The sequence below is a fragment of the Pithys albifrons genome, chromosome 6 (genome assembly GCF_047495875.1).
Source record: "Pithys albifrons albifrons isolate INPA30051 chromosome 6, PitAlb_v1, whole genome shotgun sequence".
Classification (NCBI taxonomy): Eukaryota; Metazoa; Chordata; class Aves; order Passeriformes; family Thamnophilidae; genus Pithys; species Pithys albifrons.
In genome coordinates this window covers 31862333-31882440 of record NC_092463.1, presented here as the reverse complement: position 1 = coordinate 31882440, position 20108 = coordinate 31862333, and the positions used below count along the sequence as shown (strand labels likewise).

The 20108-nt window shown below is 44.6% G+C and overlaps 1 protein-coding gene and 1 long non-coding RNA gene across 18 annotated transcripts in view; one reads left to right on the top strand and one right to left on the bottom strand.

Moving 5' to 3' along the window:
- Positions 1-929: 929 nt before the first annotated feature.
- Positions 930-8925, bottom strand: LOC139673073 (uncharacterized). 9 transcript variants are annotated; one of them, XR_011698050.1, is made up of 3 exons: positions 8807-8925; positions 1512-7181; positions 930-1394 (listed from the first exon to the last, which is right to left on the bottom strand). It is a non-coding gene; the product is annotated as an uncharacterized lncRNA (long non-coding RNA). The 9 variants fall into 9 exon arrangements; XR_011698053.1 differs by lacking the exon at positions 8807-8925 and having other exon boundaries at positions 930-1101; positions 1183-1394; positions 1512-8407; XR_011698052.1 differs by lacking the exon at positions 8807-8925 and having other exon boundaries at positions 930-1249; positions 1336-1394; positions 1512-8407.
- Positions 8474-20108, top strand: part of MEIS2 (Meis homeobox 2) — a 172031-nt gene continuing 160396 nt past the window's right edge. For 6 of the 9 annotated variants that reach the window (XR_011698047.1, XM_071558043.1, XM_071558041.1 and 3 more), the window contains exons 1-6: positions 9233-10088; positions 11074-11306; positions 12874-13015; positions 13516-13566; positions 14338-14388; positions 15296-15445. Coding sequence is in view for 8 of the 9 variants with exons in the window: in XM_071558043.1 (XP_071414144.1) it covers positions 10077-10088; positions 11074-11306; positions 12874-13015; positions 13516-13566; positions 14338-14388; positions 15296-15445 (639 nt within the window). In the remaining variant the exon portion in view is untranslated. Of the gene's footprint in view, positions 8771-9232; positions 10089-10115; positions 10549-11073; positions 11307-12873; positions 13016-13515; positions 13567-14337; positions 14389-15295; positions 15446-20108 lie in introns of those variants that run through there. The other 3 variants (XM_071558036.1, XM_071558038.1, XM_071558040.1) reach the window with 3 other exon arrangements.

The following is a 20108-nucleotide window of genomic DNA, read 5'->3' as shown; positions in this document are numbered from 1 at the left end:
TGATTATTCAAACAACCATTGATTATAAAAGAATGCTTACTGCAGCAATGGGAAAGGTTAAAAGGAAATTGACCCTCTGCGTACGTGACATAAAGTCATTAGGTAAATGAGATATTCATACGGGGTGTAATCAAGGTCATGTTAATTTTATTTGCGGTATTCGACTGAAATCTCGAGCTTCGTTTGGGGACAGCAAATTTTCCCCGAGGGAAATGAAACGTCAGGTAGACCATAGATGGCTTCTAAAAAACCGTAAATAAAAGCCGAGTAGGGCAAAAAATTCCTTCGAAGCCCCGTGTCCATGATGGGCCCGAACGCCGGGCCCGGCCCCAGCCCCGGGGCGGCGGCGGGGGACAGACCGGAGTCCGCGGAGTTGCACCTAGGATCGGGCCTCTCCGCAGGAATCTTCTCACCTCGCTGCTCCCGAGTCCCCTCCGACCGGGGAAAACTAGGAGTGCGAGCAATGCCAAAGATCCTCGCCTCTCCCAGACAGGATGAGAACATGCAAAAAATTAGTTTTATTTATGCACATATTTATCCCCTCTAATTATAGAAATTAATCCTCTTACTTATGACTAAAAGGTAACGTCTAAGGCGTCCCTTTGATGTTTAACAGCATCATTTGTGGCTAACATTCCAACTGATTAAGGAATAATTGTTGTTAAATGCTTTACAAGTGGATAGTGTTTAATTGAGAGGCATTCATAATTTTACGGCTTACCACAAAATGAAACGTAATTAAAAACTCAGGAACTTCCAACTGATTTTATTCCAATTATGTTTATTGTTCAGACTAATTACTGCACAAGATGGGGTACTTTTCCCCATCTCTAAAAGGCACATGCTTCCCAAATACACTCTTGTAGGTTTTTCTTTCCCAGATACTGACTTGGGACGTCTTTCTTCAGGCTCCGTTCCCTGCACCCTAACCCCCCCCCCCCCCCCCTTATAATTAAATGCTCCAGCCGTTTCTTCTCTCCTCCATACAACACCTTGGGATGTGAGAAAGCGATGGCAGCTCTCTTCCCTCAGAGCTCGAAGTAATTGTAGAAGGGCTGATGAATTTCTTGAAGAAACGCCACACACTGAGGAAACCATCTCCTGGCAGGATTTTGCAAAACAAAGTAAACAAAGCACCCCAGAGGCGATTTCCTCCTTTTGGCAGCACACTTCTCAATTTACCTCAGAAGGGATCACAAACACACACGGGAATTACGTCAGAAATCATACTTGGTTTGTGGAAGATATTCTGTATGAGAAGAAGCAGAGAAAGTGTTCAAAGGAAGGGACAGTCATAAAATACCTGCTAGGTGCGTTGCCATTCCCTTAACCAACCTTCCTTCTTCCCTGTAAACTCAGAAATCTCTTCAGCATCTATTTAAACATACATATCCCTGGAAGAAAAAAGGAAAAAAAAAAAAAGGAAAAAAGAAACCAACCTTCACACACCTCGAATCCATAACGCCTTTAGAACAACCTCATCCTCGAAAACGGGTGGGGAATAAACTTACTTGTCTAATTTCACTGCTTGTTCGATCGAAGAGAGTTTATTGTGCAAATGGATTTGCTTATTTATTCCTGAGTTTCTCCATCCCTCAGCTGGGCTTTTGGAGAAAATTAGAGAGCTGTCTGAGACCATGGTAATAAAAAAATCAGTGCATACAGCTAAAGGTAATAATTAGATCAAATAAGACTCTGATAAGATGAAGGGCAAGGAGGGTTCATCAAATACTCAGTACTGCTTCCAATTTGCTTTTTCATCTTTAGACTTCAAACTATTGAGAAAGGATCCCACACATATTTATTGCTCCTTTTGTCTTCTTTCTAGCAGGATGCAAACCTCTGTACATGTGAGCATGTGGTTCAGGGGGCTGTTGAACTCCTTGGGAGGGTTGCAGCATTCACAGGTGTGCTTTGGCTCATCACTGTTTCCCTGTTCATTTTCCCAGTTCTCCTGGAGGGTTTAATCTAGGTACGAGAGTAGAAAAGTGTTTAAATTCTACTGGGGAAATAAGTGAGTGAGAGGGTGGGGGTTGTGGTGGGGGTGTGGGCGGAGTGATGTTGAAGGAATTCCCTCTTAAGGCAAGTTAGAAATAGCCCAAGCTTTCCAAATGGTTGTTTAAATTGGACATAATGGAGAAATATCTCTTCTTCTTCCCTTCCCCCCCCCCCCCCCCCCCTTCTTTTTCTCTTCAGGTATGCATCTTCAATCCTTTCATTAAACTGACACAGATTTCCAGAGATGGAGAAAAGGAGGGGTATCTCGGGTGGACAATTTATGTAAATGAGCAAATCCGAAATGTATTACAAATCCACTGTAATAAAACTGACAGTTTTGACAGTATTGACAACATAAATATATGTTGGAACACAGCACTTTCAGACACTTAACCGATGAAGCAATAAAAAGATTCGACTACAATATTTCAAATAATCGACATTGATGTTTTGATACATCATTTTTATACCTCGAATCGATCTATCACTCTATGACCGGTCAATTTTAAGTAAAAATCTGCTGCAATTATTTACGCTATTGCCATTGACGACCTAATAACTGTTTTCAATTAATTACAGCAAAACTAAGCATTATGAGGATCAACCAGCCACATATGCCATTGTACTGCATTACTTGTATGGAGAACAAATACACATATGTATATTGCATTCTCTTCATGGGATCAAAAGAAAGACATACAAAGACGATCAAAATCTTAGGGGGAAAAATAAAAGGCAACCTCTTTTTGAGAACACACCGCTGGCTCTTGCCACGTACTTCTAGGAAACACACTGTAATATTTTGTCAGCTCTCTCTCAGTGCATTACTAAACTGAGACTCTAAGAATTATCTTTTTTCCTTTTCTCTTTGGGCTGTGCTCTGAATCTCACTTCAAACAATGGGCTGAGCAGTTCTTGGAGGGAAAAAAGAAAACACACAAAAAAATCAGGGAAATTCACGCTTAGAGTGATTGCCTGTGTGTTGAGAGTGTCTCTGGATCATTTCTAAAGAGGTAGAAGTATATTGTTCTCTCCAGACCGAGGACTGGATCCAGTGTAAAAAGGAGAACGCTCCTCTTCTGGAGTTTTATAGGCAGCTGGAGAACAAAAGGGGATATTTTGAGTGAGTGAGAGCAGAGCTTTGAGTAGAGTTTGGAGCCTTCACCGATTCTCTGATATCACACTAAACAAATTTAGTTTGCCCTAATTGTCCTTTTTGGTTACCGTGTCACATTGGAAAGATGGAATTTTTTTCATGCTTCAGGCTTCTTCAAACAAATGCAAACTAGACTTTTAGCTACCCAGTGGACATAGCAGTGGGGTTTTTTACTTTTTGCCTCGATGTATGATGGAAATATGCATGTCGGCTTTTTACGGTCTTCATTTTTACAAACCTCCCAGCCTAAAAAAATAAAATAAAAAAAAAAATCTCAGCTCTCTGACTTTAGCCTTTCACGTGCACCCCCTTGAAATAAACTAGACAAACGTGAAGTGTCCCCTCCCACGGCGGGTTTCGCGCCGCAGGGATGGGATGCAGGGAGGGGGCCACATCAAAGTCCCGCGGAAGTCGTTGTGCCGGGGACGAGAGTCCTGTGGACCAGGAGCGGACCCCGACTCTGGCTTCGCGCTGGCGGCAGGCTGGGCCCGTGGTGGGTCTGCGGGCTCCTATTGGAGCCCCGCCAGATAGCGCTAGAGGGCTGCTGATGGTAGCACCGCGCCGCAGCCGGGGGACAGGCAGCCCGGAGGGGGGGCATCCCGCAAACGCTGGGTTAGAGCTCTGCAACCCAAAGAAAGAGGGGGGAAAAGGGGGTTAGGAGAGAGGACGACCCCGGATCGTTCTTGCTTCGTCTTAGATTGGTGTTTGTTTGTTTTTGGGTTTTTTGGTGCTTTTTTTAACAGGGGGAGAGGGCTAGAAGAAAGAGTTAAAAACGAAGTTAACAGGTAAGTAAATGAACCTCCCCCTAATCCAGTTCCCAAAGATCTCAGTCATACTGCAGTCGAGGTCAAGAAAAGTTCACCATGACGGGCTACCACTGACTTTCTGGACTAGAAAGATTTTCGACAAATAATAATACATTGCTGAGCAAAAAGCGAAGTACACTACTGGCTGGCGGTGGGATCAGGGTGAGGTGCTAAATGAACCCAGTGATCTGCAGAAGCTAAAACGTGCATGATTTCACAGGGGCACCCGAGATGGGACCTCGAAAGTCTTGCAGCTGCGGGAAGTCGGAGGCAAATCAAAGTGTGCTGAGACGAATAAAAAGTGACTGAAGTTGTAAAAAGCAACCGTAAGGGCAAAGGAGAGTGTGCTAAAGAGCGGGTTTGGGCTCTAGGAATTTGAACTGTGGCATAATCCTGATTCTGAAAAGGAAAAGGTACTATTTAAACCTTCGCCTTGTGAGCGAAACAAAAAGGAAAATTCCCGTGGATTTCGCCACGAGGTCATGGTGATGTAATCCTGCATCCACCTTTTAACGAGCAAATTTTTTTCTTCATTAAATACAATACATTGCCTAGAACGATAGTTTGAGATAAAATGCCAGTTCGAATATGCAAAATTTTTCACCCTGTTCTGCGATATCCTTAGCCCGTCCAAGGGGAGCTTTGCCTGCAAAAGTAGCCTATGTGTTACGGAACACAATGGCATCATCCAAAAATACTTGAACTCAGCACACAAACAAACAAACACTGAATTTACAACTGAAGTTACAAACGAGATTAAGGTTCAAGTTATTTGTCCCTGTAGCAAGGCATCGGTTGTTCTAACAGATGTAGAGACGTTAAGAGGATTTAAAGCACGCGAATTTAATAAAACAGATTAGTAATAGGTGCTTTCCACAGATACTAAGAACCAGAAAGTAACTGTAGCCTAAATTACCTATCAGACCGGAACATCACCTACAAGAAGAGCACAAAATTCCGTATGGGGTCCAATAGGATTTCATGCAAGCATGGTTCGTTTTACCCCCAAAAACTTTCTATTTGCATTAAATCTTGCATTAAGCGCACACGTGTGTGCAAAACAGCAGTTTAAGGTCTCTGGTGAATATATTCTTGCAATGTGAAATATTACCTGTTGTGCCATCCGCTTTTGCAAGGTTGTGAAAAGAGAGAGAGGGAGGGAGGTAGCGGGCGAGTGAGAGAGGCATGTCTCAAAGGCAGCAAAGGACTAAGATGCCACACTTCGGAAAGGCTGATTGAAAACAGACTCTTCTTAAGTTTTAGAGGATTTTCTCTCTCGCTCCCTCCAAGGGCTAAGAAGCCGATTTAGGAGTTTGAAGGGGATAGGTTTCAGCATCCATATTTGTTCTGGTGCACTTGTAAAATGCGATTTGAAGAGGATCTTTAGCCTTCTGATTGTCTTTGTATTGTTTTTCTTGAAACGGATCTTTTGCCCTTAATGAATCCCCACACAGCTGGACAGCTCCTGCTCGGACACTGAGAGCGCTAACCCCAAACTGACCCCAATTTGACACCACAAGATGAAATTTTACCGCCTGTTAAAACCATTTCCAGCCTCGGCAAAAGGAGCTGGCGGTTGACTGAGATGCACTTCCATACCGGACACCTCATTTCTCTTTGGACTTTTAAGCCGATCTATTAAAAAAAAAAAACCAAAAACCAAAAACCAAACCAAACCAACCAACAAACAAAAAACTCAAACAAGAAAACCCAAACACACACAGACACACGCACCCCAACTCATCTCTCACACTTTTGCTGAACAGCCTTCGCTGTGAAAGTGATAAAGGAGAAATGGAAATTAGCCATTTTAATTTTCCCGAATTGCCGTTTTTTAAAGAGATATGTCACAAGTGTGGAGGTGGAGGTGGGGGGAGAAGCAAATAAAAAATTACCTAAGTATGTGAAAGCCCCCAACTCCTGAATGCACATATCCCATTTTCCTCCGAGTTCCCAGCAGCATCTTTGTAATAGCTGAGTACTTTTACTGAAGGGCGCTAAACTGAGATTCCTTTTTAATGGCTAAACTGTAGCGCTTTATAAACCACGTTCTCTGTGTGCTTTAATCCACTGAGATAGCGAAGAGGAGAAAGGCTTCAACTCTTTTCACGGGAAAAAAAAGACATAGGAGGAACATGAAAGCCTTTCATTTACTATATGAAATATCACTTTCTATCAAGTTAAAGTATTTTTTAAGTTTGTCCCTGTACCAGATTATACATATGCACAGCAGGACGAGACAACGCAGGGATTTAATCAGTTTGGGGGGGGGGGGGGGGGGGAAATTAAACAACTGAAAGGAGCAGCATTGAACACTGCAAAATTTTTGGCTGCTTCTTTTCAGCTTTGAGTTTAGTCTGTCTTCTAACAATTTCTTAGTCAAGAGAACCGAGATCTACAGGGACTTCTGTGAAAAATAGAATTGGGGAAAAAAAAAAGTCTAAAGTTATATTCCAAGTAATGAGTGACTTCTTCTATGGGAGCCAAGTCATCTAAAAACTCCTTTTTGAGAAGAAAACTGATGAACTCTTACAGCTTGAAGTCTGAACAAATACATGGACCCTTCAGTGGAGCTAGATTACTTTTGCACAGCCAGGTTATAAGGAAAGACCCCTTCTTTGGTGATATCGAAACTAATTTAAAAGAGACACATTTGCATATCTCAAGAGGCAAGGCTCCGGGTTTGCATTGCCTCGGTTAATAAACAAGTTTGGAAGCTACAAATATTTGAACCACGTCCTTCAAGCTGGCTGCATCACAAGCAAATGATTCTACACAAGTTGAGAAATCTGGCATCTTTAGGGTGCGGGAGGGTGCGAGGAGGGGTGCGAGGGGAGAAAGAAAGAAGGAAAAAACCCCAAAGAACATTCACCGATGGCTAGATCTCTTAAAAAGAAAAAAAAAACTGTTAGAAAACTACAGCTGTAAAAGTAGGAAAGGATTTGCATAACCTACTGCTCTGTAGGTCTCCGCACACCCAGAGGATTAGCCAAGCATTCATTACCATGAATATCTTGAATTACGTTACCGATTTATACGACAGAGTATAAAATACTGCACAAGAAGACTGGCTTTTTTCCTACGAAATGAATCGACTTAACAACTGCTTGAAAGAGATCTACATACTAAGGGCTCTTCTACTCACCTCTCTTTACAGTCCTGTGAAAGTCAGTCACAGCAATTCGGTTGCTCTTAGGACTAGCTTTAATCTTGGAGATCCTCTAGGAAAAAGAAACCCAGGTCTGCTCTCCGGCTTCTGGCGGGTTTTAAGCAGGGTGAAACTAGCTAAAAGTAGGAGAGGGACTTTTCTCCGTATTCCTCTCATATTTGTAAATACAGCCCTGCTCTGCAGGGCTCGGCGCTAGTGGAACACGCAGGAATGCCCACTGGCGTTTGTCAGCCCTTCACACTATCTTTCTTTATATGTGAGGGCTGATTTCCCGCAGACATCATTGTTATGATGGCTCATTTAATCAAACTGTTTAATTGCACCGGTAATCACTATCATCATCACAGGTACTCAATCATTCATCATTTTGGAGGGGTTTATTGACCTCTGGAGCTCATTCCCTTCGCCTATTAAAATCACGCCAAATATCTACAACCATCCCTTGAGTCATTTTCCTAAAGTAAAAAAAAAAAAAAAAACACAAACAAACAAACAAAACACCCCCTCAACAACAACAACAAGATAACAAAATGAAAAACCAAAGAAACCGCAAAAAACTCTGAAAAGCATCGTCATCACCACGAAAAGCAAAGTAAACCAAAATCTAACTGATTTTTTTTTCTGTCCTGTATTTTCAAAAGCCATCTATGTATGAGGCCACATTCACAACGGAGTACATAATCATTGATAAATCCCACTATTAGCGGGATAGTCTGTTTTAGATTTTATGTGCAAGGGACCGTGAACGAGGGTGGGGGGTTGGGGAGGACAAAACTGCAGCGATCGATAGTTTGACCATCGCTCCTCCCCTAAACTTCAAGCATCCCCCATGATTGATGATCCCGAGTAGCTTTGGTAATTGACTGCTCTGAGGTAAGGCATGGTGTAGCTCCAGCGAAGTGATTGGGCGAGAGAAACGCATCAAAATTAACGCGTGTGTGTGTGCCTGTGTGTTTGGAAAAGTTCATTTGGTGCTCAAGGGTGGGGGGTGCACCATCTCACTTAATTTGCTAAATAACCCCACTGTAATTAGCACTACCATTAGAAGGCATTACCGAGCTAATACTCCAGCATACATTCCACAAGCGCAACGTCGAAAAACGTTTAAGTCCAGCAACAGACACACGTAAATACAGCGCTCACCGCCGGATCCGCTCGAAACGAACATGCAAAAAGAAATCTACATAACATCTGGATCTTTCCTACAAAAGGCTAAGCATAACTTTGTTTTTAAGCCCTTTACAAAGCCTGGCAGCCTAATCGCAAAACTAAAAGGGATTTCCCCCTCTTCCCCCCGCCTCTTCCCCACCCCTCACCCCCCCAAGACATCCATAGCGTGCTTGATAGCAGCGATCACTTAATGAAGAGCGGTGCCCAACACGGTTTGAATGAGGCGTTCTCTGCATGTCCTGGAAAATTAATTTTTAGCAAAGCACAATGAATTGCCAGCGGGAAGAAGCGCGGCTCGCAGCCCAACGCGCTCGGCCGGAGCAGGATCGCTGCCGGGGGAAGAACAACTTTGCGCGGCTCCCCCGCGCGCTGTAGCTCCCGGTGCCCCCGGGATCGTGCACCGAGAGCCGGCGACGGAACCGAGGGGCTCCGCGCGCGCGCCAGACGCCCGACACCGCGGGTACTCGGAAGGTATTCTGCTGCTCAAACGATCTAGCGCAAACCCACCCGGGGCTGGGCTTCTACCGCACTTTTCTTCTCGCTCTCTGCAGTTTTCCCTGCCTCTCCCCCCTCTTGCACACACGCACTCTCCCTGTCCTTCTTCCCCTGCCTCCCTCCCTCCCCCTCCTTTCCTCCCTCCCTCTCTCCCTCCCTCCCTCCTCCCTCCCTCGCTCCCTCCCTCCCTCTCGCTCGCACGCTCGCTCGCTCCTTCCTACACGCCGTGCTTCGTTCGGGGCAGGGGCTGCTGCGCGGCTCCCCCCGCGCGGCGCCGCGGCCGCCCCGCCGCCGCGCTGCGCATCCCCGGCGCTCCGCCGGCTGGGGCGCCCCGCCGCCCCGCGCCCGCGCCCGCCGCCGCGCCCGCGCCCGCCGCCGCGCCCCGCCGCTCCCGCCGCCGCCGCTCCCCGCCGCCGCCGCCGCCGCGCTGCAGGACTGGCTATGGCCACCACTACTTCCGGGTTCCGTCACTTCATTCTCCCGCCGATCAGCGCTGCAAAACTGAGCCTCTTCTATAAGGCAGCCGGCAGCCAACCTGCCAACACTTACTGACACTCACTCATCCCAGGGAGCGAGGGAGAGAGGGAGACAAAATACCTGCCGGGAGGAAAAAAAAAAGGAGAGAGGGGGAAGTCCGGGCTTTGCAAACTATTCAATTTTTCTTCGCATCTTTCCCCACCCCCCTTCACAGTACTTTAAAAAAAGCCAAAAAAACCCCCAAAAAACAAAAACCAACAACCCTATAGCGATCCTAAAAGGCAAAAGCTGACTACGGAGTTACTGGAAGAAGAAACCGGGGTTAAAAAGATTCCTCCTCTCTTCTTCATCATCATCAACCATCATTCATTCACTACCTTGACATTCCCTGGCTTTGATTGACAGCTGGAGTGGCAAAAAGCCATGAGACACGACAGTTTGGTTACATGTGGGTTGCTGACGGGCCGATCGTAACCTTCAGTTTGGGGGCTTGACAATTTTTTTTTTTTTTTTTTGCATAGAGAAAGAAAAAAGGAAAAAGAGAGAGAGAAAAAAGGAAAGAGAGAAAGAGACAGAAAAAAGAAGAAAACTCAGAAACTCATCGTGGTTCTTGACTGTTTTTTATATATTATTGTTGTGATTGTTGTTGTTATTATTATTATTTACCCATATTGGAGGATAGGAGAAGTCTATAAGTGGGTTGCAAAAAAAAAAAAAGGAATCTTCTTCACTCTAAATCACTTTCTTTGCTGGACTGGGATATTAAATATACGACACATCCAGGAGTTTATTGGAGCGCAGACTGATGGCGCAAAGGGTAGGTTTAAATCTCCAACACTTACCTATATATAAATCCTCTCTTAAGAGGGGCCTGTCCGATTTGCTCTCCTCTGTTGCTGATGATGATGGCGGCCACTATTAAAAAATAGCAGCAAAAATTATTCACTGGCTTTTGTGTGTGTGCATGAGTGTCTCTGTGTGTGTGTCTCTGCAATTGTTCCACGCTTTTTTCCTTTCTAGCTTTTCCCCCAGCAGAGCGATTTCCCTGCTCTTTGCCTGCTCAGTAGTACGGGTTTCACAGGGGAAAGCTTGCTGCTGCTCCTACTGCTGCTGCCTCCGCTACTGCCGCTGCCTAGCAAAGACTAAGAAATACATATGTGTGTCTGCGTATATACGAATGTATATATATGTATACACATATAGCTGCCTTTTTTTTTTTTTTTTTGGTCTCTGGCTTTGACAAGGACAAGGGGAATTACTACTAAATAATGTTTCTGGTAACTTTCAGATTATTTCCCCCTTTATCTCCCCCCCTCCCATGCACCCTACCTTTCCTCTCTCCTTCTTAGTGTTGATTTATTTATCTAGTTGCTTTTAATTCTGCTTGTTTTGGGTTTTTTTTGGTTGTTCTTCCTTTCTAATGCAGAGTAACTCTCGTTTCTCTTCTGTTTCCTTCCTTTTCATCCCCGTTTCCTTGTTAGGGTTTCTCCTGCCCGTACTAACGAGGATCATCTACCCCCACACACGCAGCCAGGCACACACACTTTCCCCCTTTACCTCTCCCCGCACCCCCACTCCTCCCTCAGCCTCTCCAGTCCCTGCTCCCGGTCCCAACTGATTTAATTTTGCACATTTTTCCGTCTGTGGTGGCTGTTCTTGTTTTGTTTTGCTCTGTTTGTGTCTGTCCGGGTGCTTTACTCTCTTCTGACTTTTGTTGTTGTTGTTTGTTTGGGGTTTTTATTTCCCTTTCTTTCTTCTCCTCTTTCTTTTTCTTTCTCCTCTTCCGGCCCGTTTTTTGACAGTACGATGAGCTGCCCCACTACGGCGGGATGGACGGAGTAGGGGTGCCTGCGTCCATGTACGGGGACCCCCACGCCCCCCGGCCGATCCCCCCGGTGCATCACCTCAACCATGGGCCGCCGCTCCACGCCGGACAGCACTACGGCGCCCACGCCCCGCACCCCAATGTCATGCCAGCCAGCATGGGCTCCGCTGTCAACGACGCCCTGAAGCGGGACAAGGATGCAATCTACGGGTAGGTGCCTCCGGGCCGCCCGGCGCCAAGGGCCCGGCTCCGCAGCGCTGGTGCCCGCGGAGCGGCCAGAGCAGGAGTGGGGCGGGCGGGCGGCGGGGGCTCCCGCGGGGCCGTGGCAGCAGCGGCAGCCGGCCCCAGGAGCAGAGTGGGGCGGGGGAAGCTCCAGAGGGTCCGGCGGGAGGGCGGTGGCCGGGCGGTCGCCAGCCGCCCGTTCTGGAGGGAGACCCGCGCGGTGGCACTGCTGCGGCTGGCGATCTCGGGACGAGGGAGATCCCAGCCCGACTCTTAGCTGAGCTGCCAGCACCCACGGAAAACGGGTGCTGGAAAAACAGACCTCTCGGGGAGAGAAGCTGGGCTTAGGGGAGGTGGTGTTGCCTTGTCCTTCCATTTTTCTTTTTTTATTTATTCAGGTTTTATCCCTTTTTTTATTTTCTTTTTCTTACCCGTGATTATTTTTTGTCTTTCTTGGAAAGGCCCCTCTTAGGAGTTAGAGACGGTTCTCGTTGCTGTGGATTTTGGTTGGAGAAGTGTTGTTCTGGTGTTCTCCTCCATGCCATAATACCACTTTTCCAACTTTGTAAATAAAGAGCTATTCACAACGCAGAAGGTAGTAAGAATAAAAGGGATTCGCTTCTTGTAAACAGCTCTTCCCTGAGACAGAAGACATAAATACATTGAGTGCAAAGCGATGAGTTTTCTACTTAAGAAAGAAAGAACTTGAGGAAAAAGAAACACACAGCAAAACTCAAGCCTGTGCTAGGGCATTGCTTGGAGGGATGACACCGATTGCCTTCAGTGCCCTTTTGGAAAAAACCTAAATTATCCTAAAAGGAGAGGTAGTAATATCTATGATAAAGTGTGAGACCTTGATCAGACAGCAAAGGGGAAAAGAAACAAATGCATGATTACTACTTAGCACGCAGATAATTTTTTTTCTGACTACTCCAGCTATGGGAAAATATTTCTCAAAGTGCTCCCTCCCTCCGCCCCCTCCCCAGCTCACTTATCTGGACAGATGGTATTTTACTTGGGTGTGCTTCCTAAGCCAGGAAACTTCACCACATTTTTGCTAGCAGGCCCCTTGAAAAATAAAATTACGTATTAAGTAGTTTGCACTTTTCCTAGCTGTGCTCGCGTTTTAGGTCATAGCTGGAGGGTAGGGATGGGATCTTCCTCGTTTTGCGGTATTTTAAGCTGTAGCAAAAAGTGTAGGATTCCCAGCTGAGCTGCTGCTGCACACTTTCGGTGCCTTGTGTATTTGGAGGAGAGGTCACTTTTGTCCTCATCGGTGAGGACTGAACGGGGATGTGGTTCGGGCATTGCAATTTCGAAAGGAAAAAAAGCAACCCAACAAAAACCAATACACGGCAAACTGCAGCATTTTTATTTCAAAATGTTGTTCCCTCCTACTTTGCCCGGGGCATTACTGCGAGGCTGTAGAGTGTGGCTGTGTCCGTGTGTCCGTGTCTGTGTGTACATGTATTAAAAAAAATACTTGTTGATTAGAGATCTTTTTTCCCCCTCTCCCCCACCTCCTCCCCTCTCTTTGTGTGCTACTGCCCGGTAGGCACCCGTTGTTCCCCCTCTTAGCTCTGGTCTTTGAGAAGTGCGAGCTGGCGACCTGCACGCCCCGGGAGCCCGGCGTGGCCGGCGGGGACGTCTGCTCCTCCGACTCCTTCAACGAGGACATCGCCGTCTTCGCCAAACAGGTCCGGCATCTCTTCCCCCGCCCCCGACCCTCCCAAGCGCTCCCGCCGCCTCCTCAGTTCCTCGACCCACATGGACGGGTGCTGGCAGAAGTACACCCCTCCCCCTCGGCGCCCCCTCTCCGGCAGGGCAGGGGTACGCGCTGATGGCCCGGTTGGCCCTGATCCTCCCCCCTCCGCCGGCAGCCCTTCCACGCTGCCGGGCTGGCACTCCGGGCCCTCGCCCTCCAGCAATAGTGATAGGGAAAGGTAGCTGTGGGCGAGTTTCTGAGGCAGAGGGAGCGGGAGGCAGGCAGGACACCCAAAGGAGAGGGCTCCCATGGCACCAACGGCGGCTCGGCTCCGAGTCGGCAGCTCCTCTCGACAGCACAGTGACCCGGGGCGTTCAGCTGGATTTTGGTATGGGCCGGTTTTTTCACAGGGGTTTTTCCCCCTTCGGGTGATCTGGTTACCGGGCTAAAAAGCGAAGCCGTGGTTCACGCTGCTTTTTCTTCTTCTTGCAGGTCCGCGCCGAAAAGCCACTTTTTTCTTCAAATCCAGAGTTGGACAATTTGGTAAGGCCTGCTCCCCCTTCCTCCTCACTGCCCTCTCGTCCTTCCTGACCCCTCCGCCAGCTGCCGGCAAGCGCCCTCCGCCACCCGGGACCGGGGTCGATCGGTGCGGCGGGGCAGCGGCTGCCGGCCTGGGCATCAGGGCTGCGCGGGCAGGGGAGCGGGGCGCCGGCCAGCCGGGAAGTTGCCTTCAAAGAACTGCACTCTTAAGGAGAGCCAGGGCAAACTCTCAAGCCCCAGTGCATTGCAAAACTGCGTTTGAAAGCCACGGGAAGCTAAAGTGAAGGAAATAACTCCTTAAGAAGAGAAAGCTGGAGATTTCTAATTTAATTCTTTTGGTAATGTGAATTATTTCAATATTCAAAGTGCCTAAATCCGCTTGTAAAGAAGACGCCAAATTATTCACACACTCATCACCCTTTCTCCTGCGGGTCTGAGGGATGGGGGGGTGGAAGCATGTGATTGACTTCTCTGCGGACCCTCTGGGATGAGGGCCGGGGTGCTGAGAAGGGGACGAGGAGAAGAGGAAGAGGTTTTCTCCAAGATCGCGGTAATAAAACATTAATCACTGTTCCTTAGAATAAATACGATAAAAATCAAGTGCTTAGGTTAAAGTTGATCAAAATTGTTGAAGCGTGACCAATAAGCTAAAATCCTGGATAATGACCGTGCACCCTGACAATCCCCTACTCCCTCTTGCCCACTCGGGCTTGCAGCTCTGCAAGCCGGTGCTCTTATCTCCCATGTAACCCCTTGTTTAAAACTTTCTTGCAGATGATCCAAGCAATACAAGTACTAAGGTTTCATCTTTTGGAGTTAGAAAAGGTAAGAGCCACGGAGGTGGGCTCGGGGCATGCCATTCCTTCCCTGTCCTCACCTTCTCCCCCAACCCTCCCCGCCCCCGCCCTCCCACCCGACTGGGCTGACTTGTAAACATGGCCAGAGGAGAGAGGGGAAACGCTGTGTGACACTGTAACCTGTGCCGTCAGAACATGTGACCCCCGACAGGCATGCCCGGCCCTGCTTGGCTTTTTTTTTTTTTTTTTTGTGTGTGTGTGTGTCTAATTTCAATATTTAATACATTAAATCGCTTCCATCCTTCTTCCACTTTCCCTCTGTAGAAGCTCTTTTCCCCACTCAGAAATAATATGTTTTACAAGAAGAAATGAAACCGCTCACTCCCCTCTCCAGCTCTGGCAGGCACATCAGACACATTAACCCCAAGCAAGCACTAAATGTTTGGAGGAGCCAGGGGCCCCTGCGCGGCACGGGCAGGGGGCTGTGCCCTGGGATGAGAACGGTTTTTCCCACAACTTCAGCGAGTAGCTTCGTTTTGTTGCTCCCGGCCATTTAGACCTTTGTTTTTAGCCCCGGTTCAAACTGATCCCATCCCGAGTGACTAGTTGTACCTGTCCGGCTTGTGTGTGCTCCAGAGGTACTGCTTGGGTCCAGCTCCCAGTGTTCCGATATTGTCATCAAATCTGATTTTCTTCTGCACACCAGTTCGAGTCCACTATCTCTCTCTAACTTGTTGCTGCGGCAAGTCTCTAGAGAATAATATGTACTGCAACAATTTCTCTATTGTTTCCTTGCCTACAACTATTGTCCCCTTTAATTAGAGTTACTTGTGGAGTAGATCAGAGGGTTGTCCTTGCTACCAAAAAAAAAAAAAAGAAGTTGCAATATGATATTTTGCCATTATTGATACTATTATTCTTGTTATTCTTTTCAGGTTCATGAATTGTGTGATAACTTCTGCCATCGGTACATTAGTTGTTTGAAAGGAAAAATGCCAATAGACCTTGTTATTGATGAAAGGGATGGCAGCTCCAAATCAGACCACGAAGAACTCTCAGGATCTTCCACAAATTTAGCCGATCATGTGAGTCCTTCTGTTTTCTTTATGATATTTTTTAAGACTTTAACCTACTTAGAGAGCCTGTTCCCAATTTCTTTGCTTTGCTGCTGTTGTCTATTAGTATTATTAGTACTTTAACCTCTTGCAAGTTTGGATCCCATCTTCACACTTTCTCCCCTCTTGTGTTGTAACGTTGTACAAATGCAAAAGGTTCCTTCAGTTTCCATCTGTAAAGCATTGACTTTGCAATGGTTTGTAAAGTTTCCTGGTCTGGGTGGCTTGGTAAGCTAGCAAACTGTCGGTTTGATGTGGGGATCAGTGCTTTCTCCTCTTCTTTGCCAACTTTGTAATCAATGTATCAATATAAGGAAAAAGAGACAAGAAAGTTAGGGAGAAAGTTTGCTGATTTGCTTCCCCCTCCCCTCTTGTGGGGATGACAAGTGATGAGAATTATTGGCAATATCACACTGCATTAAAAAAAAAAAGGGGGTTAGCACATTAGTTTCCAATGCTTTCACTTTAGAGCAACTTATTGTCAGAATATGGACTTATTGCCAAATGCCTGGAGCATCTTCATAATAAAAAACAGTAACCTTGATGAAGCAATTATTAACAATGTATTACAGAAAGCTGGAGAGAATGATGATTGAGTAACCATAGGTTAGCAGTTGATTTTAACGCTTTACGAGTTGGTGAATTTGTGTAATATATGTAGGACTGAACGTTTGTGTGCGTGGTAAGGAGAGTGCCTTTGTTTTTCTGGGTTTTGGAGCGGCTCTTGTGATCCATCAAAAGATGTAGATGCAGAGAGACTTCGGGATGTGAAGGGAAAGATTGCAGCTGGTACCACAGAAAAGAGAAGGAATAGCTCTGGTTAAAAAGAATGGGTGTGAACTCCAGTTTATTTATAGGAATGCATCCCTGGGGGCAAAGGGGTTTACACAGTTTTAGATTCAATTGAACTCATAATCTAAATGATATAGTCTAATATTTTAGTGGTTGAAATATTAATTTAACACCCGGTGTGAAGTTAACCATGCTTTCTGCATAGGCACCTGCCTTTATTTCCCAGTGTGTTAAGAAGAGTAGCTGTAAGCCCAGGGAGAATGAGTTTTTTAGGATCTTTTGTTTCCTTTCAAAACTTGTTGTTTGTGTGTATATTTGATAATTAAATTAGACCTGGACTGAAGCTGAATTGGGAGATAAAACAATAATAAATTCTCCTAATGTCCCCCTTCTGGCACAGCTTAGTTACGGGAAATATTTTTGGACCCAAGCCTTAGCTTTCATTTTCTCATTTGTATTCAGTAAACATTGCAGGACGAGGTTTGTGGTATGTTTTACATTTTGAATCTATTATTTTGAGAGAAAAAATGTATGCAGAGCTTCCTGAAAGTTTCTCTGTTTATCAGCTATCTCACACGTAGATAATAAACTCTATGAGGCATGACACAATTTCAAAAATATTTGTATCATGGCATTTTACAACCCTAAATTAGGGGGCATAAGTGTTCTGGGAGAGTACTAGAAAAGAAGTTGAAATGAGTGGCAACCTAAAAGATAGTGGTTCTTTGAGTAAAATTTAGAAAAACAGAAAAAAATTATGTGTTTCTCCAGTATGGTTTCTTTACAAGTGTATATTTCAAGTGGAAGTGTAGAAATGGAGCATGCTTATGTTTATATTGAAAAGATTAGATAAACTAGCTTGTTTAGGGTTCTGGCAGATGGCAAATGCTCAAGCCAATTTGCAGTGCTCCATTATAATATTTAAATTCACACACAATGATAGGACAGGAGTGGAGGGGGTTAGCATTTTGATAATTTGGTAACTATTATCATCCTTAAGAAGAATCTGTGCCCCCAAAACCAAACTCAAATAAATATGACAACCCATTTATCTTGCACCCGTTAGGGTTTACCACTTCATTGGGTATTATAATTTAAAGCCTTTTATTTCCTGGAGATTTGAGCTATAACATTTTTACTTTAGCCCCCTGCTATTTGTTTTGAAAGGAAGCAATAATTTGTGCAACCAGAACACCAACTGGGAAATGAAGAGCTGTATCACATAGTTACATTTTATTCATGCGTTTTGGGAAATGTGTCTCCTTATTGGATTTTTTTTATATTAGCTTGTTTTCCTGACAAAACTTTAACACTTTTATAGCTTAGTCAAACTACCATGTTTTGTATTTACACTGTACAAGGATCTAGCAGGAAGAAATCCACCTTTATTCATAGAAAAGGAAAAGCATCAAAAAATGGCTAATATAATCATGCAAGTCTATTAAAAAATGAGCTATCACTTCAGAGCATCTACCTGAAAATGTAGCAGTTCAAGCATGCAAATTTGTCCAATTTGACTCTCCAGGTTTATTTTTTTTCATTTGCCTTGATATGCATATTTAATATATAGCCTCAGGCTAGATCTCATTTGGTGAAAGTTGGTGCAGGGGAGATGATGAGCCACTTCAGAAGGACAGAGACAGCATGTTGTTCCCTCTGTTTTATGTATTGGCCTGCTATTCTGATCCACGGGTCTTCCCCTCATGGTTTTATTTGCACATGAAATACTAGAAGCATTTCAACTGATTGGCTATGAATAATGATAGCCCAAAAGAAATGTAAGTTAATTTGTTGTGTGCCAAGGTTTCTCTTGTGGAGGTGACAGTTTGTGACAGCTGTTTGACACCCCAAAAATCCATACCCCTCTATTCTTATTAAGTGGTGTAAAGCTACCCTGTGTATGTTTAACATAAATGTGAGAGGTGGTAGTGGTGACAGTGGCAGTGCTGAACTAGGAACTAAGGCAGCTCTCAGCTTTATTGCTTTGCTAGACCTGAAGATAGGCATAGGGGAAAGTAACAATTGGAGGATTAACCAATATTTACCGTAAGACTTTACATGGGGTACTCAAATAGTGGATGCTTCCCCTTTCAAAATCTACTGCTCTGCTATTTATATCACTTAATTGGAAACCAAACCCAAAATCAACAAAGGAATGAACTCTTCAGAGATACACCTGTGCTTGGAAAAGTAGTCAGCTGTAACTGGTTGTGCTGTATGTGTTTGGTAATAAACGTAGTTATCGAATTTTATTTTAGTGTGCTATGAACTGTTATGTAATATAGTTAGAGTAAAGGGTCCAGTGACTAGGCGTATCAAATAGTGTAGTGCTGGCCACAAGAAGCTGAAACTTTTGTTATTACTCTGCTGTGTTTAGTAAATATAACAGCCCATAATTAGTGTTTGAATTTTTAACACCCTCATTTTTTTTTATTGCTCTGAGGTATTAGCTGTAGATGGGAAGAAGGTAATTACAGCTATGCCCTGGCTGAACCAGATCAGTTAGGGGAGAAAAAAAATAAGAAGAGGAAAGAAACCTTTGCAGCTGCTGTTCAAGCTGAGTTTCCTAGTACAAACAATTCATTATTGTTCAACATAAACATTCTGGACCCTATCCTGCATTCTGTGTTCAGCCTAAAATATCTGTTGAGAATGCTGAAAGATCTTTTTTTCTTCTTTCAAGTTATTCAAATCTGAAAAAACATAATGCTTGTAAAATTTGGAGGTTTTTAAACTTTTTTGGGCATATGATAATGTTTTGTACTTCAATTACATTTCGTTTGTACCTGGCTTCACCTGGTGTCACACAATTCTTCCCTTAGCACAAACCTATTTTGAAGCCTAGCAATTCTCCCATAGATATTTATGGTTCTCCATCCACTGGCTTTTGTGGAAAAAGGATCAGGGCCTCAGTCTTTTTAATATTTGTTTATATGTTGCAGTCAATTTGCAACTCAGAGGTAATAATATACAGTTCATAATATATAAAATATAATTAAAAATGCATAGAAATATACACACATCTCTTTTATAAAAGAAGACTGTTGACAGATCAGAAATCCAGTGTCTTAGGTATAGAAGAGAAATATTAGTCTGAATATTAAACCTTTCGGCTCCCATGAAGATATACTATTATTTTGTACTTTTGGACATCTAAACAATTTACATTTCTTTAATATTTCTTGTCAAAGAGTGGTCTGTGCAAATTCCAGACATCTTGCTGATGAAAAAAATACGTGAATACTTATCTGTTCCAGTTATATAATTAAACCTGTATATAAGATTTCACTGAGTAACAAAAAAGTAATTGGGGTTCTGATGCCACAATCTCCAGGTATGCCCCACTTTCGTGGACTTCAGTGGGAGTTTTGAGAAATGCAGGATCAGATCCCAAAGATGATATTTCTGTCTGTTGCATATCAGAAAGAAAACCAAGTAGCTAACTGCAATGATAACATGTGAACCTTCTTAAGATGTGGCTTAAGACAGGATGCTGAGGTGGGCACTGTGCTTTGTGAAGGGACAAGTAGCATCAGGAACTTTCCCAGACTGTAGATAATCTGCATTTCCTCTTTTTGATGGGCCAAGATATGCTTCAGTCAACAGCTGAAGTCTCAAATTTGAGTATGCAGCTTAAATTTGAGTATTTTAATTTTAAACTGTATTGTCTCAAACTGAACCAATAATGTATTTCACTATCTATTTAATGTGTTCCCTCTTTGGTTTGATTTGTCTATCAGTTTAGATGAAGTGCAGCCACACAGAATGACAGAAGGATGATTAAAAAAACCAACAAACCCCTGATTTTTCATGTCTCAGCTCCTTGCTGGCAGGTGGATTA